At 49.6% G+C, this 25,232-nt stretch overlaps 1 protein-coding gene across 2 annotated transcripts in view; it reads right to left on the bottom strand.

The window, feature by feature from the left end:
- Positions 1-25,232, bottom strand: part of AOAH (acyloxyacyl hydrolase) — a 96,122-nt gene that overhangs the window by 36,993 nt on the left and 33,897 nt on the right. For both annotated transcript variants that reach the window (XM_079786564.1, XM_079786565.1), the window contains exons 6-12: positions 20,934-21,004; positions 19,562-19,622; positions 18,412-18,482; positions 17,484-17,532; positions 16,262-16,310; positions 14,250-14,344; positions 516-607 (exon numbers count right to left, since the gene is read on the bottom strand). In XM_079786564.1, coding sequence (XP_079642690.1) covers positions 516-607; positions 14,250-14,344; positions 16,262-16,310; positions 17,484-17,532; positions 18,412-18,482; positions 19,562-19,622; positions 20,934-21,004 — 488 coding nt within the window. The remainder of the gene's footprint in view (positions 1-515; positions 608-14,249; positions 14,345-16,261; positions 16,311-17,483; positions 17,533-18,411; positions 18,483-19,561; positions 19,623-20,933; positions 21,005-25,232) is intronic.

Below are 25,232 nucleotides of genomic sequence, written 5' to 3'. Positions count from 1 at the left end.
TGTCCTCCATTGAATACAAATGGGGTGCGTAAGCTATGAATGGCTGTTCCCAGGCCCCGAGTCAACACCCAATCGCACGTAGCAAAGTGGTCCGTGCCGCTCAGAAGGTCCACTCATCGTCTCTACCTTCATATCTAGAGCATTGATGCCGGCATGATTCCAGGACCTTGAGACCTGCGATTAACTTTATGAATATTAATTTCTGCACGTAAATAATCAAGTAAACTTCTTGGTCCCTTGACTCAGAAAACTTTAGCCATGTGTTGAATATTCTCCATCAGAGGTCAACTCTACAGCCCCCTCACTGGGGAATACTCCCTTCTCGCTTGCACTGATAAATATAATTCGCATTACATCCCACTGGGTGGTGGACTATGTCAGGGGCGGGTTTGTTGTGTGTCACTCATGTTCTAGAAGCCATTCCTAATAATTCACATCTTAGAAGAAAGCCCCATCTTCTGCTCTATTTTTGCATAGATACACTGAAGCATTTGAAGGTTTGTAAACATACATACCCGCTAGTGGCATTCAGAAATCCAGTAGCACCAGAGAGTTGGGGCCAGTCAAGCTCATCGGTAAGTGCTGTTGGTAAATTGAAGAAGGATTTCTAAAAAAAAAATAAATGAAGGGGTGATCATCAAAATGGTCATTTGTTTTCTACAAGGAGTAAGGTTACTCATTGCCTAGGCATTGCTCTCTGTCTGTCTCTCACTCTGTCTCGTAATCTCTCTCTTTAAGGAACTTTGGCACTTCAGGCATTTGCCTCTTAACTTGAACCATCATCAGGACGTTCACAAAGATGCCCATCCCTCCTGAACTCGCTCCCCTTCAGTGGCTGTGAGAGATGCAGAGCGCATGGCAGCACAGACTCATCCTTACTTGAAAGGGATGTTTCAGCAGATGGGTAAACTTCCCACTCTTTTAAACTTGCCGAGATTTTCTCCGTATTTGAGTTTAGACATTCAGGAAATCGATTGCCTGGAAAGTAATAAGACCCAAGCCCCCAGCAAAAATGCCTCCTTGAGTTCAAAGCTATGCCCTCAGTCAAGAAGAGGGTGCCTCCTGCCCTCCTTGGGGGTGTCTGACACCTTTGAGAATCTAATTATGGTTCCTTTCCCACAAGGTGCACGTGTGCTCAACGTGCTCGATGAGTTCAAGGACTCCTGACACAGTGCTGACAGAATTAGGCCTCATTGACCACAGTTCTATGGCTTGTGTGAACCCAGGGAGGAGAATGCTCCCGGCTGTGTCCCCTTCATGTTTTTGTAACACATGTCCTTGGGAATGAACGCTCGTCTGCTCTAATTTCTAGAGAAAGCTTATCTAGACTGATGTTTTCAGAACAGGGTTGCCAGATGCAGCACATAAATGTCCTGTTAAATTTGGGTTTCAAGAAACACAATGTGGTGTATACACACAATGCAATACTATTCAGCCTTAAAAAAGGAATTTCTGACACATGTGGCAACATGGACGAAGCTCAAGGACATTATGCTTACTGAGATAAGCCAGTTTCACAAAAAGAGAGATACTGTCTGATTCCACTCATGTGAGGTTTTTAGAGTTGTCAAACTCATAGAAACAGGAAGTAGAAAGATGAGTGCCAGAGGGGAAATGGGAGTTGATGTTTTGTCAGTAAAGGGTTAGTTTTTGTAAGATGAACGAGTTCTAGAGTTTGGTCCCATGACAATGTAAATATACAATGTATATTTAAAATTTGTTAAAAATAGTTTGATGTTATATGTATTTTAGCACAATTAAAAGTGAATATGCAAAAATTTTAATTTCCGGTACACAAGGAATAATTTTTAGTATAAGTATATCCCATGAAGTGTTTGGGATATCCTTATACTTCAGAAATTCAAATTGAACTGGGTCTCCTGTATTTTACCTGGGAATCCTAGTTTGGATAAACACTCTGAAAGTCAGTGTTCCCTTTTTGCCTTGGCTGACAGGAAACCTCAATGTCTGGCTACAGTTTATCTTAATGGCATTGCCTCCATGTGCCCTTTGGGGACTTTCCTTATAGTAATTTACATTGAATTTTTATAATAAACGTACTACTTTGTAATCAGGAAAAAACACAATAAAGATACAATTTTAATCATATACTTTATAAAGTGACCCCCCCCCCCGATATTCACCTATAACTGAAAAATAAAATTTTGAAAATGTACATTTTCAAATATTTAATGAGACACAAGTGTGGCTTTTCCTTCCCTAACAGCCTGAGATTCCAATTCTCTGTAGGAGCTGGGGGCAGGCCCTCCTGGGAGAGGAAGTGAGCAGGAGGCTGGGCCATATGCCATTTGAAAAGCTGCATTCAGTGATATGATTGCTTTGATGTGATTGGCTTTGAGATATTAGCTTCATTTTTAATTTTAAAGGAACATTAAAGAAGGACTCTGTAAGTTCCTCTGAAGGGGGCATGGGTTTTCCATACTGAAAACTGTGCAATTCCAGGGATTGGCACCTCATCCTCACCACTCAGCAGGAGGCACCCACCACGTTCTGCTCAAAATTCCCCCAAATGCTGTGACTCAGCTACTCTCTGTTTTGGTTTCCATTTCTCCTGCCACTACAATCAAATGTTTTCTCTCTGTGTTTTTTTTTTTAATCTTATTGTTCCCCCCTAGGTTTGTCTGTTTATGTGTTTGCTGTGGGATCTAAGCATATTCAATTCTGCTACGGAGTTGGGAAAAGCAAACAGAATGGATGAAACGCATAAGATGTGTGAAGCCAAGATAGTGAATAAACAGGTAGGTGGCTTGTGAGACGTGGGCAGAACTTACGAGCTGTGTTAAGTAAGAACTTTCAAACGTAAAAGGTGTGAAAAGTTGAAAGAACAATGCAATGCGCCCCACACCACTCTCCCACCTCCTTCTCAGTCATGTGCACAGGGACAACCCCATGTTTGGGACAGTGGGTAGGGACTGGGCTTTCGCAGGAAGTTGCTGGGCAAGAGCTCTGCTGGAAGACAGAGGCGTGTCTGACCCCCTCTGAGCCTGGAATAACAACGGAGGCGGAGGCGGTGGTAATTCTGGAATGAGCCCGCAAAGATTTTCCTCTAGGAATCAGGGGATCTGACTTTTATATCTGGCTCTACAAATGCAGTAAAGCTCCATGGTTCGGACCTGACACATTAGAAGTTGGGTCCTTTCTCCATGCAGCCCCATTCTCAGTCAGGGGTGGGTTTCTTAGATACGATTCTTAGCTCCACAGTGGGGAAGAGGAGATGTTGAGGGAGGAGTAGGACAGGTGAGGCAATGGTCAGACATCTGTCTTGGGAAGTGGAGTGTCCATATCCCTAGTATTCTCCCAGCTGGGAGAGTCCGGGACTCCTCGCTGCTTGTCATGATGCCCAACCAGCCCTGGAATCCTCCCCATCAGGATTTCTGCTTGAGTGGACAGCGCCTGGTGCTGAATCACAGCTGGGAAGAAGGCAGATTTGCATCCCGCAGCCAGAGCCCAGGAAGGTCAGTCAGTCAGCTGCATAGGTTTTTCCTGGTTATTTGACAAACCTTGAAATAATGCCAATCTGTGTTTTCCCGGTGAAACATTTTAGGCTTCACGTGTGGTGTCATGGCGAGGTGTTATGGTGAGGTTTTAATACTCCTCGCTGTGCAAAATCAGGGAAGATGTGGCTTTGCCAGTGTCTCAGGTTCAGCATCTCCTATGGCTCTAGATTATTCCCCTATGGACCTCAACAGGGCTGTTGGGAGGATGGGAGGTCAGTGAGAGAGGCAAGTTGACAAGTGGAAGCCATGCCCTAGTTCAGGATGGATCATCGAGTGTCCCTTTCCAAGTGGACTGTCCCAGGTGTAAGAGGAGGGGATTTTATTACCAGCCAATGGAAAAGATTTGAGCTGACAAGTGGAAGCCTCCATGTATTTTCCTTCCTCAGTGAATTTGGTAGATAAAAATGAGAAGTAACAGCCCCTAATAGCGAAGGTTTTATAGACCCTAGCAAAAAGAGTGTTTAAGTCATATCACATTAAACACTAAACGCCTTATTCACGCAACATTATACCCAAGATCATTCAGGCATTTAAGGCAGGAAGTATGCAAATTAAGATCTCCTTCATCAACTCCCGCTTATGCCTCTTGAACATGTATGTTCTCAGGAAACTCATCTTAACTGTACCTTAAATGTACATATGTGGGAAGACTTATTATCTATCAGGAAAAGTGTTCCAAGTCTGAAAAGAGCATCAGAAACTTGATGATTATTAAGTCAATTTTGCTTCAAAATTCCTTCTGATTTTATCAATGACATAAAATTGTTTTCATGTTCTAATGGCCATGTGTATACTGTTTTGGTGCAATATTTTTATATACTAGTACTCTGTGTGTGTATTTTTATGCACTGAGAAAGTCCACTGGTTCTCATTTTTAATGAATATTTGGTAAAAACAAGTACTTTGGATTTGGGAATGTTTTAAGCCTTAGTTTCAACAAGCAACTTATATTTGGGTTTCTCAAAGACATCTTAAGTGAGAGAAAGAGTAATAGCATCTATCACACATTCGTCTGGTTCTGCCAATTTCCCGATGACAGGGAATATTTTTGGTGCCTTTATTTAGCTGTTTACTTTTGAGCCCTCCTGACCCAGCAGTACTGTGGACAATTTGCACAGAGTATTCCCTTCTCTAATACTCTTAACTGAGTTAGACCTAAATGGATTATTTTCAAAGAGTACAGAGTCACTTGGAGGAACCTGCAGCCAACTGCTGATAGAAAAGATATGAAAAATACCATCATTACCATCATTATTATGCTAAGTGAAATAAGCCAGGGAGAGAAAGACAAATACCATATGATTCCACTTATGTGTGGAATCTAATGAACAAAATAAACTAAAACACAGAAGAGAAACAGACTCATTGGTACAGAGAACAGACTGACAGCTGTCAGAGGGGAGAGTGTCGGGGGCCTGGGTAAAAAAAAAAAAAGGTGAAGGGATTAAGAAAAACAAAGAGAAAAAAAAGAAATGATCTAATGTGAGTCCTGTAAGGTTAGTAAGAGGGAGCCAGGCAAAGAGGTTAAGCATTGGAAATGCCAAATACAAAACCCCAAGGCTAAATTCATAATATTATGTATAGGGAACACCAACAATCTCCCCCTCCAAATGAACACCCCAAATACCAAGTACTAGTATACCAGTTATCTATAGCTATGTAATAAATTACTCCAAGTTTAGCAACAAAACAATAAGAGAGCCCACTGCATGAGAGAACATATTTGCCAATGTTATTTCTGAGAAGGGTTTCATCTCCAAAATTTATAGGGAACTCATACAACTTAACAAAAGGAAGATAAACAATCCAATCAAAAAATGGGCAAAGGACCAAATATAGATACTTTTTGAAAGAGGACATACAGAAGGCCAAGAGACATATGAAAAACATGCTCAAAGTCACTAATCATCCAAAAGATGCAAATCAAAATGACAATGAGGTACCATCTCACACTTGTCAAAATTGCTATCATCAACAAATCAGCAAACGACAAGTGCTGGCGAGGATGCGGAGAAAAAGGAACCCTCGTGCACTGCTGGTGAGAATGCAGACTGGTGCAGCCACTGTGGAGAACAGTATGGAGTTTCCTCAAAAAACTAAAAATGGAACTCCCATTTGACCCAGTAATCCCACTTCTAGGATTATATCTCAAGAAATCAGAAACACCAATCAGAAAGGATATATGCACCCCTATGTTCATAGTAGCATCATTTACCATAGCTAAGATTTGGAAACAGCCTAAGTGCCCATCAGCAGATGTGTGGATTAAAAAACTGTGGTACATCTACACAATGGAATACTATGCTGCCATAAAAAAGAAGGAACTGTTACTATTTGCAATAGCATGGATGGACCTGGAGAGCATTATGCTAACCAAAATAAGCCAGTTGGAGAAAAATAAATATCACATGATCTCATTCATTTGTGGAATATAATGAACAACACAAACTGATGAACAAAAATAGAGCCAGAGTCATAGAAGCATTGAATAGACCGTCCAACCTCAGAGGGAAGACACGGGAGGGTAAGAGATCAACCAAAGGACTTGTATGCATGCATATAAGCATAACCAATGGACACAGACAGTAGGGAGTTGAGGGCATGTGCTGGGGGGTGGGAGCGGCTGGGGAGAGGTCAATGGGGGAAAAAGGAGAAGTATGTAATATTTTAAATGATAAATAATTTAAATTAAAAAACCCCACATGACATATACACTGACCAATAACAATAGCTGCTCAGTCTGGGGATGATGCCTATTCAATGCACAAACTTCAACTGGAGCTAAATCAATAACTCTCAGGGGAAAGGTATTGCATTTCATCTTTGACCCTATGCCAGTTCAAAAACTTATGAGGCAGTGAAGAAATAGTGAAATAAAAAATTCTAGCAAAATAGGACCTGTAAACATGTAGAAGACAGAATGGCAGGCAATAATCTTTCATCATTTTGCCTGAAAATAGCTCTTTTTATTATTTTGTTACCTTGCTGGCTCCTCTTAGCCTCTTCCTTCCCCTTTTCTATTATTTATGATTTCTGCGCTAACCCTGTGATTTGTTGATTCAGTGAACTGAAGGCTGCGTCTATCTAACTGTCCCCCAGCAAATGAAAACGCATCGCGCAGTTGGACTTGACCGAATTCAATTCCTTCCATCATCACTTGCAGAGCGACTGGAGAACTGCAGCAAAATTCATAATCGTGAGGAAAACAGGAGTTTAAAATGTCCTGCTCTTACAGAGAACATCACACGCCAATTCTTTCCCGGGGCCCGGGAAATGAATTCTTCCACAACCAGGCTAACAGGGTGCCTCTCAGAAAGGGCGACTCATACCCTCGTTTGGTTTTGTAAAGTGGGGTCATGTCTAAAGTGTCAATCAGGCTGTCATTTTTCTGGGGTGAGGGTAGTTTTCCATTTTCTGAGAGGTGATGTCTGGAATTTGGCTCTGGCCGAAGCCCAAAATCCACAGTCAAGCACCAGAGGTAAGGACATGGGACGCCGTGAGGAGGGCACCCAATGACCAGGCCTGACTGGGCTCTCACTCCCCTCCCCCAATTTCCTCCCTCCCCCCTCTTTCATCTCATCCCAAGAAGCTGTCGCAGAACCTGGCTGCTTCTGTTCCTCTGACTGGCGCACGATGGCCCTGGCTCAGCCTCTGGCCAGAGTGCCTGTCTCCTCGCTGTTGTGACTATTCAGCTCTGCCGCTGTCGTGTGAAAACGGTCACAGACAATATGTAAATAAATGAGCTTGCTGCATGCCAATAAAACTTTATCTACAGAAACAGGCGGAGGGCCACATTTGGCCTGAGGGCCATTGTTTGCTGACCTTTGCTCCAGGGTCTGCCAGACTGTTTCTAGCTGAGCTCCCTGTTAAACTGCATTATCTTGGGTAAATTAGCTAAGCTCTCAAAGTCTCCATTTTTTTCTTTTACATTTTTTTAAATCCTCACCAGAGGATATTTTTTCCATTGCTTTTCAGAGTGGGAGGGAGGGAGGGGGAGAGAGAGAGAAACATTGATGTGAGAGAGACACATTGACTGGTTGCCTTTTGCACCTGCCCCAACAGAAAGTGGGGAGTGAACCCACAACCCAGGTACATGCCCTTGACAGGGAATCAAACCTGTGACCCTTCGGTACACAGGCTGATGCTCTAACCACTGAGAAACACCACCAAGGCTAAGTCTCCATTTCTTTCTTTTTTTAAAAATATATTTTTTTATTGATTTCAGAGAGGAAAGGAGAGGAAGAGAGATAGAAACATCAATGATGAGAGAATCATTGATTGGCTGCCTCCTGCAGGCCCCCCACTGGGGATGGAGCCCTTAACCTGGGCATGTGCCCTTGACTGGAATCGAACCTGGGAACTTTCAGTCCACAGGCCAAAACTCAATCGACTGAGCCAAACCAGCTAGGGAAGTCTCCATTTCTTTATCTATGAAATACAACAGGGTCATTTAGTATTGACCTTTTGCACTCGGATGTCGAGTGTGACTCGACACGGTTAGCATTGGTAGCAGCTCTTTTTATACTCTTTGAATGTATCAATAATTTGAAATATAAAAAAATCCAAATAAATAAGTTTGTATGAAAAGAAACTCCAGTTTTTTATTCTACTGCCGCGCTTTGTAAAATCTGGGGTATTTAAAAAATTAAATCCCTTGTAGAATAAAGGAATCGAGAAAAAAGCAAGAGAGTGCAAAGCGTTAAATGAGAGAATACTAAGTACAATGCCTGGCGTTTGGTAAGCACATATTTGCTCAGTGTTATGATTATGAGTTTCTGTGTCTGTCTTTCCAACTAGACTTGAAGCTCCTTGAGGTTAGAGACTGCTTTTCACGCCCGGAGCCCCAGTTGTCCACCTTCTCTCTTTCCTCTGTTTCTAATTCTGGAGCTGCCACACTGTTAGTTGGGCACATGGCTGTCCAGCCAGGGCGTGCTCAGGGCAGCTCCGCTGCAGCGTAGGGTGGCCCAGTGACTAGGTCCTGAAGGATGGGGGGTGTGCGAGTGACGTGTGCCACCTCTGTGTCAGGTTCTCCCTTTTTCTTCCCTATAGATGGGAGGCGATAAGAGCGGGAGCAGCCACCTTGGACCCAGGGGCAAGCTGCATGTGGAGGATGTCTGCCTGTCTGGCCAGGCCTGCCTGCCTCTGGATAATTATGAGAGAAAACTACACTTCCATCATGAGTCATCGAGTTTGGGGGATTCTTTGTTACAGCAGCTGAGCCTATACCCTGCTTGCTTCATAACGGGTCTTCTAAGGACTGACCCACGCAGCCTTCCTGCCGGCTCTCAAATGTTACCGACGTGGGACCACGACCTCGTTGCTCCTCCCCAGTCTTCTCTCCTTCGGGCTTTGTATCAGTCAGACTTTCAATTCTTGGCTGGGCGATGCTGTTCTAAATTCCTGCCTCTGGACTCTTTGGACTGTGTGTGTTTCATAATGCTCCCTTGATTTTCCTCTAGGAATTAGGGCTTAGCTCACCCATCTGACCAATCTCGCAGCCACCGCCTCGAGGAGGAAATCGTGCAGAAGCCAGTCTTGACCCCTAAGCGCTCGGCAAGGGCTGAGATGGGTGTTCTCGGTCCCTTTCATCCCTCCAGGAAGTGGCCTGGAGGGAAGTGGACAGTTGAATGAACCAATGACTGAATGGCGTGTAGCAATTGATAGTCCGGCCATCCCAAATTATTTTCAAGTGCCAAAAGTCCCCCTTTCCACATCCCAGGGGGGTGGAGATTCTAAGTGTTTCAGTTCGTTCCACGAGGCCCATTTCATGGCGGAGGAGCTGGAGGGAGAGGGACGCCAAGCGGCAGATCTAATTAATCAGGGGGCAGGAGACTGCGCTCCCATCTCAGCGGCGAGGTGTTTGGTGACTCACGCTGCCTCCGGGTGTGGGCACCGCCAGCTAATGTGCTGGAGAGCAGGCGTGGGGGCTGAGCGCTTATAAATGCCTCTCAGAAGCATGGAGCTCAAAGTACTTTCCTCTTGTAGTCTCTCCTAACACCGAGGGTCTGTCTTTTTCATTCTCGCGTGTGGCGGTGAGAGCTGAGAGCACGGATGTTTAGGCAGGATGAGCCTGCAAGAGCATCCCACGTTGCTGGCAGGTGGGAGGCCCAGATGCTCACCTTGGGCAGGAACAGCAGAGCCTTGAACTGATCAGGGCCCGAGGCGGCAGACGGCCCGTCTGGCTTCTGCTCCTGAGCAGCGGCCGGGACAGAGGAGCATCCCGCCTCCTGTGGCCCGACCGCTGCTGGGGAAAGGGCCCAGTGAGGCAAACACACTCTCCTTCCCTGACAGAGCGAATGAGGCCTCGGACTGAGGCCTCTCTTCCTCCCACTGAGCCTCTGTCACCTGCCAGCCCCCGAGGTGTTCATACTAAATGACCCTGTTGTATTTCATCGTGCCCACTTGCACTAACCCACAGTCTTTCCTCATCTTAAAAAACATAACGATCAAAAAAAGCACTCTACCTCTTAAGTACTTCTGGAGTCGACATGAAGCGAGGTGAGGCAGCATTTGCATGTTTTATATGCTCCGTGGAAATCAGGCAGCAATTCCTGCCGAATGGAAGCGTGACGCACTGGGGCAGTCACAGTGCGGGGAGGGGGCAGTCAGAAGCAGTCGCCGGGGGCTTGAGGCTGATGGCCTGTGCTGGCTGCAGCCAGTGGAGTCTCCAAACCCAATCCACAAGTCAGCTCGAGAGGAATGCCATGCAGAGGGCTTGAAAGCCAGGAGCGCCTGGCTCTCGGTGAATATGCATTTTCTGCAGCCGGATTAGAGGTTCCTTTCGCGCTTGACGCAGCATGAAACTCAATCCGTGCCCGCTTCCCCTACAGACAGCAGCCTGCCAGGGTCGTGGAGGATCCTATAAAGCACAGGCATCAGTCTCCGCTGGCGAGAGGAACGTTCGGGAAATTGTGTTTCAGAGTCGCCCCCCACTCCGCTCACCCGCGCCCACAGGGCGGCGTTTTTTATATTTTGGAGATGATCTTGGAGCAGATGGGGTCGAGGCAGGAGGGTGGCAGCTATTGTGGGCCTTGGTGATCTCCCCACCTTCCTTTCTTTGGCAACAAAACAACTCCAGCAGGGATTGCTTTTCCAGTGGAAGGAAAAAAGAAAGCCAGCATGCAAGTGTTTTCAGATTTGTTCCTTGTGTTCCTTTGAAGTCTTTCAAAGCTGAGGTCTTTGGTGGGACAAGGAAGCTCATTGCACACCTGACTCCTGGGGGCATCTGGGAGGGAAGGAAGGCTGTTTAAGGGGAGGGCAGATCACCCAGGCCCCCAGCTGGGCCAGGCTCAGGGCCCTGCTTCTGTGGAGCCACCAGGGCGATTCTTCACACTCCCTTTATTGAACTACAAATATCTTTCCAAATGAGCTCACTCCTAATCTAATTAGCGGTAAACAGGCCTCCCGGGTGCCACACTGCTTAACCGATGGATGGCACGAGCCGGAGAGAAGGGCTGCTCTAGGGAAGATCCCGGCTGTGGCTTCTTTGCGGGGGTGCAGTTGGGATGGGTGATGCATTGGCAGGAGTGTCTTCTGATTTACAGGGAGACAGAGGCAAGCGCGTGTCGCGTGGTCTCACGAAGGAGTTGCCTATTTGTTCTTTGTGTGTCCCACACGCCTGAGGCTCTCTGAGGACTGGGTTCTTTCCGCTCCGTCTCCACTGTGTCATTAGCCCCTGTCACAGGGCTCGGCGCACAGTAGGCCTTGGTGCACAGTAGGCCCCAGGCTAGTATTTGGTAATAGGTTGTTTGCAGTTGCACCAAGCTTTAAAGGCAAACAACCAAAACATGAGGTATGTTCTGAGCTCAACGTACCTCATGGCTGCCTGCGAGGCATGGCCCCCTACCTAGGCCGACTCCCTGTGCAGATGAAGAGGTTCCACAGTAACACATTTTAAAAATTGGAAGCTTTTAAAAAAAGGGGAGCATAATCCATAGTAGCAAAAATAAAGAAGCCATAAATCAGCTTCATGTTTAGTCTTGGGGGAAAGGTTTAGTAGTTTATGGCTTGTACACTGAAGTAGATTCCATGAAACAGGGAAGAAGATAATAGTCTAAAGACTAAGTTGTGCCCAGCCGGCATGGCTCAGTGGTTGGGCATCGACCCATGAACCAGGAGGTCATGGTTCGATTCCAGGTACGGGCTCGGTTCCCGGTAGGGGGCATGTAGGAGGCAGCTGATCCGTGATTCTCATCATTGATCTTTCGATCTCTTTCTCCCTCTCCCCCCTCTGAAATCAGTAAAATCTATTAAAGACAAAGACTAAACAACGTGGAAAATGGTTATGATTAGTTCTGATTGTAAAAAGGGAGGATCACCAGCTGCATACTTGCTATTCAAGTGACTGCTTCGTGGACTCACAGTGGAGGTGGAATGCTGGGAAGAATGGAAAAATACTGAGAAAAGTTTGAGAGGATGGGGGAATTTTTTTTTTTTTTTTTTTTTTACCTCTCAAAGTAAGTTCTAATGTTGACTTTATCCAGTTTTTTCTAAGAAAGATATTAAAAGAATATTTCAAAAACAATCTTATACCCCAAAATGTTAAAACAATTCTCTCTGGGTGGTAGTATTAAGTGGAGTTTTAACGATTTGTTAATAATTTCTGCATTTGCTTATTTTTCTCTATTGAACATTTAACATTTACAAGGAGATAAAAGCAATGCAGCAAATAGGCGTTCTCTCCCTTCTCTCACTTGGGGCAGACAGACTTCGTTCCCCGTGGGTCTGGGCCATGGCCCTGGGACTTGCTTTGGCTGATGGGTTGATGGCCCTGCGTGAGCTGTATGTGAATTTACTTGTGTCTGGTTTGAATCCAAGCCATGGCTCTGCAGCATTTTCACAGCCATTAGCTCACTGAAGCAAATGGCCTTGCTTGAGATTGTTCCTATCCTCATTTCCAGCGTTTCTGGTTAGGTGGCTTGTTTAAGGTGACACCGACAGGAAATAATTCTGCCACCTGTCCCCTGGGTGTCCATAAAGCCAGGCTGTGCTGTGATAACATCTACATGACAGAGCTTCTACCGAGATTCCATAAAGCAGTGCCTGGGTTTCCTTTAGCAGGTTTCCTTAGCTGTTTGCTGAAAACAAAACAAAGTAATCACCTATCTTGTATTATAATATTTAGCATATATATGATATACTAGTAAGTTCCTTGAAAACAAAGTAGAAGAAAAGTTTACCAGAATTCTCCCGTTCAAAGATACCAGGGTTACCCACTGATCCACAGCCTTCCAATGCTTTTCTTCACACATACACACACAGCCTATCTAATAAAGAGGGAATATGCAAATTGACTGTCACACCATCACAAAGATGGCAGCACCCATAGCCACAAGATGGTGGCGCCCAGTCCCCTCAGTCCCACCAGAGTCTCCAGTCCTTTCAGCCCAGCCGGGGAGGCGGCAGGCGCATGGTGTGGCCAGACCAGCCCTCAGCCCCCCGGCCGCCCAGGGCCAGCCCGAGGTGCAGGCAAGCCTTGGATGGTGGCTGCCCAGCCGCCCAGGGCCGCCCGAGGCGTAGGTAACCAGGGCTGGATGAGGCTTCCACTGCCGGCAGTGGCAGCAGCAGAGTTGTGATGGGGGCCTTGCCTTCTCCTGAATGCCAGGTCGCCTCCCGCTCCTGAGGGCTCCCAGACTGTGAGAGGGGGCAGGCCAGGCTGAGGGACCCCCCCTCCAGTGCATGAATTTTCATGCACTGGGCCTCTAGTATTATATATTCACAATACCGGATCATACATACCACTTTGTAACATGCTTTTGCCCCTAACAAATGATCATAAACACAGTTTCTTGCCAATAAATGTGTCCATAGCAGTGGTACTAATGATTGCATATTTCATTTTATGGATGAAATATAATTTTACATATCCAATCCCCTATTTTTATTTTTTTAATCCTCCCCCAAGTATATTTTTTCCATTAATTTTTTTTTTTAGAGAGAGTGAAAGGGAGGGAGAGAGAGAGAGAGAGAGAGAGAAACACTGAGGATTGAACCTGCAAGTGAAGTACGTGCCCTTGACCAGGAATTGAACCCATGACTCTTCCATCCACTGGCTAATGCTCTAACCATTGAGACAAATTGGCCAGGGCATCTAATCACCTGTTTTTAATTTCTTTTCTCGTTTTTGCTATTATAAATATCTCTTTTATGAATATTCATGGACATAGATTCTTGAGCAAGTTACTAGTCAGTTTTAAAGGTAAATTTCCAGATGTGGAATTACTGGTTAAACCCACAAACATTTTACTGTCACTTTGTACATATTGTCCAATTGCCTTACAGCAAGCGTGTCAAACTCAAAGGCTAACACAGGCCTTTGAGTTTGACACGGGCCAAATAAACGAGGCATGCCGTGAGTTTGACATGCTTGCCTTACAGAGAAGTTCCAACACGCCCATTGTACCATAATCTTGCTAATATTGGGCCTTCATCACTTAACCTTTGTCTACTTGATAGATGATAAGTGATACTACAAGTGATGCTACACTGTCATTTTAATTGGTGTTCCAACAAGACGTGCTGGCTCTTGTTTAGAGTCTGTTGTGACAGCGCCCTCACATCGCTGCTCGCATTGTTGGAAATGAACTGAGCTGGAGCGGGGGCGCCTTTTATGGCAGATTTTGCTGAACAGGAAAATGTGCACCTGTTTGGAGTTGGCATCACATTTAGAGAGAGCGGGGGAAACAGACACAAGGCCAGCACAGCCGGGGCATTGCTGCCAACATTCCTTACCAAGGACATCTGCGAAGCCGCGATCCATTCCGGAGGGATGTGGAAGTGAGCCCCGGCCGAGTCTCCCAGCAGAACGATTCCCCTGGGCTCTGACCCTAGGCGGCACAATTTATTTGTGTTATTTATGCTCTTGTGGTTTCAAGCCTCCAGACCGCGTAGTCAGGGCATCAGATGCCCTGGCGTGCATCCCACGCACAGGGCACCAAGGCAGTGATGCAGGGCCGCTTTTTGTGAGTTGCAGGGAGAGGGACACAGCTGTTAGGCGCTCAAGGAGGTTTCCAGGCCATCGAACCCATGAGCTCAGCGGTACGCAGGAAGGAGGAAGGAGGAAGGAGGAAGGAGGAAGGAGGAAGGAGGAAGGAGGAAGGAGGAAGGAGGAAGGAGGAAGGAGGAAGGAGGAAGGAGGAAGGAGGAAGGAGGAAGGAGGAAGGTATGCTTCCCAGCTCAGCAGGAAACAAACTGCCGGGAGACATCCTGAGTGGAGGACGGGTGAATAAATGGATCACAACTTTATCTGGACTCAGCAATATGCCCTCAATTTTGGTTCTGGAAATTGCTTTGTGGAAAACGCACCCATTTCTGATATAATTCACTTTAAGAGTTACTGATCTCATGGAGCAACTTTGATTTATCGAAGATGTGATGGGCCCTGAAAGCTCTCAATCCATACACGCAAAAGCACGGGACGGGCGATGCTGGCGGATTGATGGAGCGACAGCCACACGCAGGTCTCTGGGCAGCCCGAGTGTGTGGAGTAAAGAACCACTGAATCGGATCCTGGGCCCATCTACACAAATCATCCCCCCCGTGGGCGATGCACGGACACTTCCAAACCCCTTCAGATCCTGGGAGAAGGAATTGATGCCTCCCGGAGTCAGAGAGGAGAGCCTCCTTCCCCCACTTCCACCCTCGCCCCCCAAATCAGCCTCACTCCAGTGCCTTCCTGTCTTGGGCCCCCGGCAGCTAGTACTTGGCCACACAAATGGTGACGGGGAAGGCCCAGGACACCTGGGAGGGGTTGGGACCTGGGGAATTCAAGAGGCTTCCCACAGTGACCCTAAAGCCCGACGCCAGGATCTCACTTAGATCTGAGTCTATTCATTCATTCGTGTATTTCTTCATTCATTCTTTTATTCACCCCACAAGCATTTTTAAACTGTGTAACTAGGCATCGGGTCTTTGCCTGTTCTGCCCCCTTCCTGCCCCTCTGAGAACAGAACTATAATTAATTATATTTAAGCTGACTGAGGGCAAGGACTGGATTATGTCTGCCCTTGAAAACTCAGAGCCAAATATAGCTCTTGGTACTTAAAAGAATAGACATTCAGGAAATATCTGTTGAATGAATGAATGAATGGAATGCTTCTAAATGTTGGGGGAAACCATTGGCTAGACATAAAACAGCGATGCTACCACAGGGTCTCGTTGGGCATCACCGGGAGTGTTTTCAGTAAGTTGTGGGTGGTGATGGGTTCCTCCTAACAGCACTGGTAGCTCAGATGTCCCAGGCACTTAGGATTCAGAATACAGAGCTCAGCTACTTTGGGGAACTCCAATGGCTACAGGCTGGAGGGTTCCCTGAGTCACCAGGTGTGAGTCTTCACCGGGTTGGCAGGGACTCTGTCAGTACAAGCCCAGGTACCTGAGGAAGGACACGGAGGAGATGAAAAGGGGTCACCTGCACTGATTTTCTTACCTGGGGAAGTGCTGGGCTCAGTTACCCTGTTTTCTACGCTGCGGCTTTTTCTAACATTATCATTCAGGTTCCCAATCCTCAGGGAAAGGAGTCGAGTACACAAATTCAGTTTTGCTTTCTCTAGATTCTGCCTCCTTTCACTAGAATCCTTTTCATATCCCCTTTGGATTCGTCATGAAAATACATGTCAACCGGTCAAGTGTAAATCCTGCCGTCAGGCACTTCCTCACTTGGGTGGTCTGTTCCCTTGAATTGGCCTCAGACGGGGAAAAAGAGCATTCTGTTGGGATAAACAAACAGACCTTTACATTCATACCTTCACAGAACTTCTTCTCATAGGGGATTCCGTCTTTTGGATCAACACCCTTTAAAAGAGAAACGACAAGATTAGCAGTTTGTCTTTGAATTTATGAGACACATACACCAAATCCTCCCCAAATGGCTTTAAAAGTAGAAAAGACAATAAAGAATTTAAATTAAAAAAAATAGTTGAAAAGGCAAATCAGTAGATAAAACCCTTTAAGTCTCTCGAGTCCTTAATCAGACACAGCCATGTTCCATGTGAGGGAGCTGGGCTTTAAGGAACTGGGGGGCGGGGGGGTGAGGAGAGGTCCAGACGCTGGACTACCTTGTCCCAGAGGCTGCGGGCAGGGCGCTGGAGTGCGGGGTGACCCTCCGAGGGAGCACCACGGCTCCACCAGCGACCAGGACAGGGCAGAGCACAGTGTCTTACTGGCCTTCCTCACGGGTGGCAAACCCCAGAGGCAGGGACGGGGCTATGGAACAAGGACGGTCTCACACACTGATCACCCTTCTGTCCCCCAACTGACAACGTAGCTTGGGTTTATCAGAACAAGAGCGGCCTTGGGGGTCTTGACACCTTAAGATCTAGGGGGGATGACTCCCCCTCCTCGTGACAAGGCAGGTACCTGGCAGGTGGAGTGGCCCCACCTCCGACTAGCCTTAGGAAACAGAAGGCTATGGCTGCATGACAAGGGGACAGCCCGCGCTTGCCCAAGGCGATGTTCGGGTTGCTGCAAAGCTTTGCTAACACCACTCTCCAGCTAATTTCACACTCAGAGGAGCTCAGAGGTCCGGTGTGGGTGACCTTCAGCAAGGCTTATAGAGGCTGCAATGATGACTGGCCAGCTTGGCTCAGTGGTTGAGTATTGATTTATGAATCAGGAGGTCACAGTTCAATTCCAGGTCAAGGGCATATGCCCAGGTTGTGGGCTCCATCCCCAGTAGGGGGTGTGCAGGAGGCAGCCAATCAATGATTCTCATCATTGATGTTTCTCTTTCTCCCTCTCTCTCCCTTCCTCTCTGAAATCAATAATTTTTTTTTTTAAAAAGGGGCTGCGATGAGCAAGCCCCACCTCCCGTTACAGTGTGGACCCCCTCGTGTGTGACCAGAGCCCTGCACCCCTCTTCCACGCAGCAGAAAGCCTGGCTCTGGCCCGTCCTCTTCCTCAGGTGTGACGAACGCAAGGAAGGAGCGGGGGTTCGGAGGCAGGTGGAGGTCGCCTCCAGTTGCTCACCCAGATGCCGTTGCAGTTGGAGTCCCGACGCACATCCCAGCGGTCCGGCCTACGAGGAGAACGCCAGCACTGGTGTGGGGCACTCACTGGTCACTCAGTGCCCGAGCGTCACGAGTGCGTGCACATGAGTGCCACCCGAAATGTGGGACAGAAGCAGGCCGCTCAGGGGAGACCGCCTACGCCATGCGCTGTGACGACAGCAGCCTGTGTTATCTTGGTTTGGGATGCTTGCTGGGAGCGGTGGACCAAATCCAGGCTTTTCATGGTAACCTGGTCCCTGAACTGCGTGGCTGGGAACAGGGCTGATGGGTGCCCTAGACGAACCTGCAGGTCACTGTATCTAGACAGGTGAGGCCATTAGAGTGATGCCTCTCCAACCCTGACGCCTGGCTAATTCGATGCTTTGGCACCGCAGTCACAGCTAAGGTGACACATCCATTTCTGGAAGTGAGAGATGTGATTGGCTGAACACCGCCCACCACTAACATGTGACATGCTGGTCACGCCCTGGAGCCCTCCCCTCAGTCCTGGTGGGAGAGGGGCTGTCTGGGCCCAGCTCTGCAGGCAGGACGTGTGCAGGAGGCTGGGTACGTCCCCAGGCACTGTTCACGCGGCTGTTTCTCCCACGGGGTGGGGGGTGGGGGGGCGGGGGTCGGGGGGGCCCTGAGCTCCTCGAGGAGCCTCTTTCTATCGCGTTTACCGCCCAGCGGGGCGCAGAGTGCTTGGCCATTAGCAGGCGCTCCCTGAGCCTTTCTTGCACAAATGATGCTCTGGTTTCCCTGAGCTTCACTTCAATCAGGACATGGCAGGGAGGGGGGCAGGCTTCCCTCTGCTGGCATGAACCCCCGGGGCCGGGGAAATGAATGATGCCTCCTGCCTCCCTTTCGGAAGGTAATTTTCAGAATCAGTGACCAGCAGAGACAGTTACCTTCTGCCGGGGTAGGCCATCTCGTCGCTGTCATTGCAGTCTCGCCCTCGCCAGTGGTAGCCACGCAGTGTCTGCAATCCGAGGGCAACGGGGGAAGGGTCAAGGTCTGAGTTGATGTGAAACAGGAGGGGCAGTCGGAGCTGCCGGGCGGGGGGTGGGGTACTCACATCTGCAGTTTGTAACTCCAATAGTCTAGGAACACTAGCGATCACGAAGATTAAGGTGATAACATACGCTGTGTGAGGTGAAATGTAACATGGTCCCGGGGCCAATGACAGGTCAGGTGTGTGGATGTGAATGTGTGTGGGTGTGTGTGTATACATCCTGTTGGGTGTGTGCCTGTGTGAGGTTGTATGGGGGTGCATGTGTGTGAATGTATATGTATGTGGCACATGCAGTTGTATGTACATGTTATATATACGTGTGCATGCACACACATGTACATGTGTTCCTGTGTGTGTTTATGTGCACTTCTACCAACTCCAGAACCATCGAACTCCCTGAACTTTTTCTATTAATCACCAGTCTAGTCAGGCTCCAATCAATTGATTTATTTGGTCAAATGATGAATCATTTCACTGGATAATTAAAAAATCTCTAGCTAATGTAGCCGATTACATGGATTTATTCTATGTTGGGCCTGCCTGACTTGAAGAGTCATGATAATGTAGAACACTGACTTCATTTCCCCATTCCCAGGTGGGACAGCTGAGCTCTCGCTCACTAAGTGGGGGACTTTGTGGCGTGTTACCTGCTTGTTTCTTTCTCAAAGAACACCCTGACACCCTCACTGCTCTGACTCAAACACGCACACTTGCCTAGTCTCATACGCACACGCGCACACACTTAGGAAAGTAAGTTGAAGTAGGCTTAAGAATTTCCAAAATAATTCCCAGCAGCCTTCAAGATCATCTCAATCCCCGCGGAGACTCCTGGCTGGGAATGGCTCCGGGAAACAAAACCCAGGCCTACCGTCCCCTCCGATGACTCACGCGTTATTCAGACGCCAGAAAGTCGGCAAAAACTGTGACATGGCGTATTGTCAAGTTAATAATACACCCAAGGGGAAGCCCATCTTGTCTTATTAAAGACGATTGTAGGAAGCGATGCGGAAGCCAAGGACCCTCTGGTTCCCCTGCACCATACTTACGGGGGAAACACTGTACTTGTCTGAATCGACATCTCTGAATGGCACCGAGTTCTTTATAGTTCTGGAAGAAAGAAAACACAACCCCTGGTGAACTAAGAAAAAAGAAACTGTTTGTGAAAGCAAAGAGAGACATTTCAGACGTGGCTGGGCGGGGTTTATGTGACAGAAGCCCAATCTCAGAATAGAATAGTAAGAGCACCAGGCCAGCTTAGCCAGTCTCTCTCCCCACCAGCAGCGCCGTTTCCTCTCTGATCCTTAACTCCCCCCCGCCCCCCCCCCCCCCGCCCCCGTGGGGAAGTGCAGTCACTGAACTGAAGCCTCAGAGGGTGTGGACATGGATGCCGAGTCCCCTGGAAAGGAGATTGCGTTTTCGGGCCAGTCGGTGCGCTAGGCACTTACAGGTTGAATTTGTGCCATTTTACGAATTTACAAATTGGTGATGGAAGTCTTTTCTTAAAACTTTCCTCTTGAACAACTTATGCCGAGAACCTTGAGGCATAAGATACGACAGTCTGTATGCATTTACGTGAGGTAATACGTGTGTGGGTTTAGGCACAGATGCACAGGGAAGAGGGCCTACGAGGATGGGGGCAGAGACTGAAGGCATCCAGGACACCGAGGCTCGCCGGCCAGCTCCAGGGGCTGAGAGGCAAGCAAGGATCCGACCTGGAGCCTCAGAGGGCAGCTCAGAGCGAGCCGAGTCTCGGAGGGACCCTGCAAACACCCTGCTTTCAGACCTGCAGCCTCCAGAGCGGGGTGAATACATTTCTGTTGTTCTAAGCGCCCCAGTTTGTGGATGTTATAGCGACTCTGTAATCCAGTCCTGCAAGCATCACCTGATCAGGCAGCATCTGTGCTCCGGCACCTGACTAGAAGGTGAGCTCTGGGGAGGACAGAGGCCCGGAGCCTGGGAAACACCCTGCTCTCCCACCAGGTCTCAGGCCCAGGAGCCTGCAGTGAAGTCATCCCCAGTGACTCTGAGGAGCAGCCATAACTTGGCATATACCTTCCATTAAGGTTTGGGGAAACTGAGGCCCAGAGACATTAAGTGCTCGTTTTCAAAGCCGGCTCAGGAGACGGCATTGCCCAAGAGCCAAGAACGTGGATGTCCCCAAAGATCATGTGGGGTCCAATACCCCTGGTGGGTAGGGTCCTTGGTGGCTGGGAGACACGACTTCACCAGCAGCCTGCGTCCCAGCCGTTGAGCCTGCGTTGCTCAAAGCTCAGGCCCTGTCTCCAGGTTGTGGATAGTGATGAGCAGGAAACACATCACTTTCAGGAAGATGCTTTCACACTGCGGCCCTGTTAGCCCAGGGGGCAGGGACGGCACAGATGCTACCCCGCGCAGTGGAAGGGCAGAAAGTATACGCACCGCTTGATCTCCTGGCAGATCTTAGCCAGAAACGGGAGGGAACAAATATCAGAACCACCTCTGGAATATTTCTGGAGAGGAAAAAAAATAAGGAACAAAGCTGTTTAGTTCAGGGAATGGTTCCCCAACTCCAGGAGGCCCTTCTTCCCTTGGCTCCATGGTCGGGATTCCTGAATTCTCCCTTCTGCAGAGCCCAGGCCGTTTGACTGAACTAAACTTACCACTTGTTCCTGTCCCCACGCTCCCCAGTCATTCCACATTGGAGCCTGTGTTCAGGCTCCTTCCTCAGCCTCAAGGCTGCCCCTTTCTGTCCAGCCCGAGAGAGCTCCCACCTCCACCGTCCACCCTCATCTGTCCACCCTCACCTGTTCACCTCCAACTGTCCTCCTTCACCTGTCCACCCCACCTGTCCACCCTCACCTGTTCACCCTACCTGTTCACCCTCACCTGTCCTCCTTTACCTGTCCTCCTCCACCTGTCCACCCTACCTGTTCACCCTCACCTGTCCACCCTCACCTGTCCTCCTTTACCTGTCCTCCTCCACCTGTCCACCCCCACCTGTCCTCCATCATCTGTCCTTCACCTGTTCACATTCACCTGTCCATGTTCATCTGTCCACCTCCACCTGTCATCCTCCACCTGTCATCCTCCACCTGTCCACCCTCACCTGTCCACCCTACCTGTTCACCCTCACCTGTTCACCCTCACCTGTCTACCACCACCTGTTCACCCCCACCTGTCCACCTCCATTTGTCAACCTTCACCTGTCCACCTCCACCTGTCCACCCTCACCTGTTCACCCTCACCTGTTCACCCTCACCTGTCATCCTCCACCTGTCCACCCTCACCTGTTCACCCTCACCTGTTCACCCTCACCTGTTCACCCTCACCTGTCCTCCACCACCTGTCCACCCTCACCTGTCCACCCTCACCTGTCCACCTCCACTTGTCAACCTTCACCTGTCATCCTCCACCTGTCCACCTCCACCTGTTCACCCTCACCTGTCCTCCACCACCTGTTCACCCTCATCTGTCCACCCCAACCTGTCCACCCTCCCTGTCCACCTCCACTTGTCAACCTTCACCTGTCCACCTCCACCTGTCATCCTCCACCCGTCCACCCCGACCTGTCCACCCCACCTGTCCACCTCCACCTGTCCACCCTCACCTGTCCACCTCCACCTGTCCACCCTCACCTGTTCATATTCATCTGTCCACCTCCATCTGTCCACCTTCACCCATCCTTCCCCAAAGGTCTGGCCCACCTGGGGCCGATCTACTCAGACAAACAGAATTCCTCTCCCTCCGTGTACTCCAGTGCTTTGAAAAAGGATTCGAAAATCGAGAACATTTTCAAAGAAAATGCTTCCATCCTCTTAGGAGGCAAATGAAGACTAGTGGGAGAGACATGCCAGAGCTTGGGAGGGAGGAAGGCAGTGCCATGAAGTTCCCCAGGTGTGGCGATCAAGGGCGTGTGGGCTCCACCAGGCTCCAGGCTCTGTGAGGCAGGGAAGCCAGGCCTTTGCCCGAGCCCTCTTTCAGAAAGTGTGGCCTCCATGCTGCCCTTCGCAGGTGAGAGAAGGAAACGGTGGCAAAGCTGGGGATCACCATCTGTCACTGAAGGGAGAGGGACAGAGGGTCCTGCCAGCCCCTCCCTGCAGGCGGCTGGGGGCTGTCTCGGCAGAGCTGGTGAGGTTGCGAGCCTGGCAAAGGAGAACCGGCAACCTCTCAGGCTAGAAACGAGATCTCCAGGAAGGTGGTGTTTCCCCAGCTTGCCAGGGTTAGAACCACAGCCCCGCCTAGCGCCTCCATCTCCCTGTAAGACGTGCAGACAGAAGTCTGTCCTCGTCCTCACGGAGCTCACTGCCCAGTGGAGCGCGGGGGTCATCCCAGCTCTTAGCAGGCTGCGAGGTCTGCCGTGGTCCAGGCACGAACCCGGCTCTCAGGACCCCGAGCAGGAGGCGGGTGCGGGGGCACAGACATACGTTCTGGGCTTCGCGACTCCAAGTGCAACCTGCAGTCTTGCTACACACGCAATGCGTGGGCCCCACCCTGACCACTGAGTCAGAGAGCCTGGGGTGGGCGCAGTAACCCGTGTTTTCCTGCCCTCCAGTCACTCGATGCCCGCTGAGGTTTGAGAACCGCTGCGCCAGGTCCTCGCTGCTGCCAGTGCGATTGCAAACTAGGAACACAGGCCGCCAGGGAGCCTCCCCAAGCGCAGGGTCTCCGGCCCCCCCGCAGACCGGCTGCCTCACAATCGGCCTTTTACAAAGGTTCCGGGGTGTCGGGGTAGCATGGCTGTGGGTGCAGGGAGCGCCCCACGCCCCATGTCCCACGCCCCACGCAGTGCGGAGGGAGCCTGAGGTATCGCAGGGCCGCCACCCGTCTCAGCCTGGCGGAGCGTGGGGAAGCACGAGACCTTGGAGGGAAGGAGACTTGACCACGAGCCTAGGCTGCTTCTACACGTTACCCCGGGGAAAGCGGGGAACCCGGGAAGGCGTTAAGCAGGGGATCACGTTTGTATTTCAGGAAGATACCCTGGCGGTGAGCGGGCGGCCCGGAGGAGGTGGGATGGGCACAGCGCTGTGGGCAGGTGGAGACCCTGAGGCCCCTCCCGGGGTCTCTAACCTCAGCATTACTGCCACCGGGGCTAAGGACCTCCCAGCTGTGCGCTGTCCTGTGCACCGTAGGATGTATCTGGCATCTAGCCACTGGATGCCGGAGCCCCACCGAGTCCCCAGACACATTGCCAAATGTCCCCCGGGGAGGACAACCCTGAGCTGGCGGGGAACCACTGACGTACGGCGGGAGGGGGGTGGGAAAAGGAGGGGGATTGGAAGGCGGGGTCCAGCGCCTGGGACCAACTGAGACCAGGACTAGAGACACACTGTACAGCGGACGAGCACCAGCATGAGATGACGCCACCTCTCTGCGGGGAGTGTGGCGAGACCGACACTCTCTGAGACCCACGTTCAAAGTCAGGTTGCACTGGAACGTCTCAGCTACTGCTTTAGTCTGAAGGCCTTGGTCTCACTAACCTAATGGCCATGCAGATTTTAGCACGGATATTAATCAATGCATCAACAAATTTATATGGACACTGCCCCACAAAAGCTAGGACAGGATAAAATTATCATTGCACAGCTGTCCACTGTCCAAGTTGAGCCCTCAGGCCGCAGCCGTCTCTGACAGGCCTGGTGCAGAAATTGGGGCTGGGATGGGGGCGACAGATGGCTGAGCTTGTCCAGAGACCCCAGAACTCCAGATCAGACCGAAGTTCTGACTGTCCCGCCTTTTCACCACACAGTGTGGGAACGACTCACCTCTTCTCCTTTACCTGCAGAAAGAACTGAGACCTACACCGAGCAACACTGCAGAAGGCCTCAAGTGCGTGTTTGCCAGCCCCTCTTTCGATCTGAACTTGGCTGGACAGAGGCCAAATGTGTTCTCAGCTCAGCCATGAGTTCACAGTGTTCCTCTGGCAGCATGCAATCCCACCTACAATGACAGCCTCAAATCGGGGCTGTCCCGGGGCACACCTTCGTTTTGCAATCCATTTCACCAGCTCCTGCTTGCATCCGAGTTTCCCCTACACCGGGGTGTTATAGGAAAACAGGAAAAACAGGGGTTGACTTGAGGGACCCCTGGTGAATGGGACAAATAGAAGGTCAAAGGGCAAGAGTAGCCACTCTGCCCCCAGCCAGCCTGCAGTGGAATTTCCCTCGGTGAAACGCTGTTCCACGCTTGTGTGTTATTTTACTTGGATTTACACAGTCTGGGGTGGAGTTTGAACAGCAGCCATTTTTAAAGGCGTCCCGGAAGATGTCATTGAGTGGGTAGGTGTAGGATCAGGGGCATCATGTACAGCCCACTCCGCCCCCCCCCCACCCCTATCCCAGGCTGTGCACCGCACGGTCTTAACATCTTCAGAGCCTGTGATGTGAATCTTCCTGAAATGTAGTACCAGGAGGGCTGGTTGAGAGCCATTGACATTGTACGAAGGGCAGGAAGTGGGAAGGAAGTAAATCTGTATTTAAATGATGGGTTTCTCACTCGCTGGTTGTGCGGAGTGAGCCAATCACTTCACCTGTCTGGCCTCGGTCCTCTCACCTGTTCTGTGGGGTTGATCACGAAGGTACGCTGTCGACTCCACAGGAGTTTTGTGAAATTAAATTCAGTGGTTCCACGACTCGGGTACTCCAAGCCTCCCACACCCAGTGTCTGCCCATCCCTGTGCAGTGCCCCCAGGGGCCTCTCTGGGCCTCCGGGCTGTGCAGGCTTTCTCTGGAACCTTCCATT

The sequence above is a fragment of the Cnephaeus nilssonii genome (genome assembly GCF_951640355.1).
Source record: "Cnephaeus nilssonii genome assembly, chromosome: 12".
NCBI lineage: Eukaryota > Metazoa > Chordata > Mammalia > Chiroptera > Vespertilionidae > Cnephaeus > Cnephaeus nilssonii.
The sequence above is the reverse complement of the archived record's forward strand: the minus strand, read 5'-3'. Positions and strand labels throughout refer to the sequence as shown.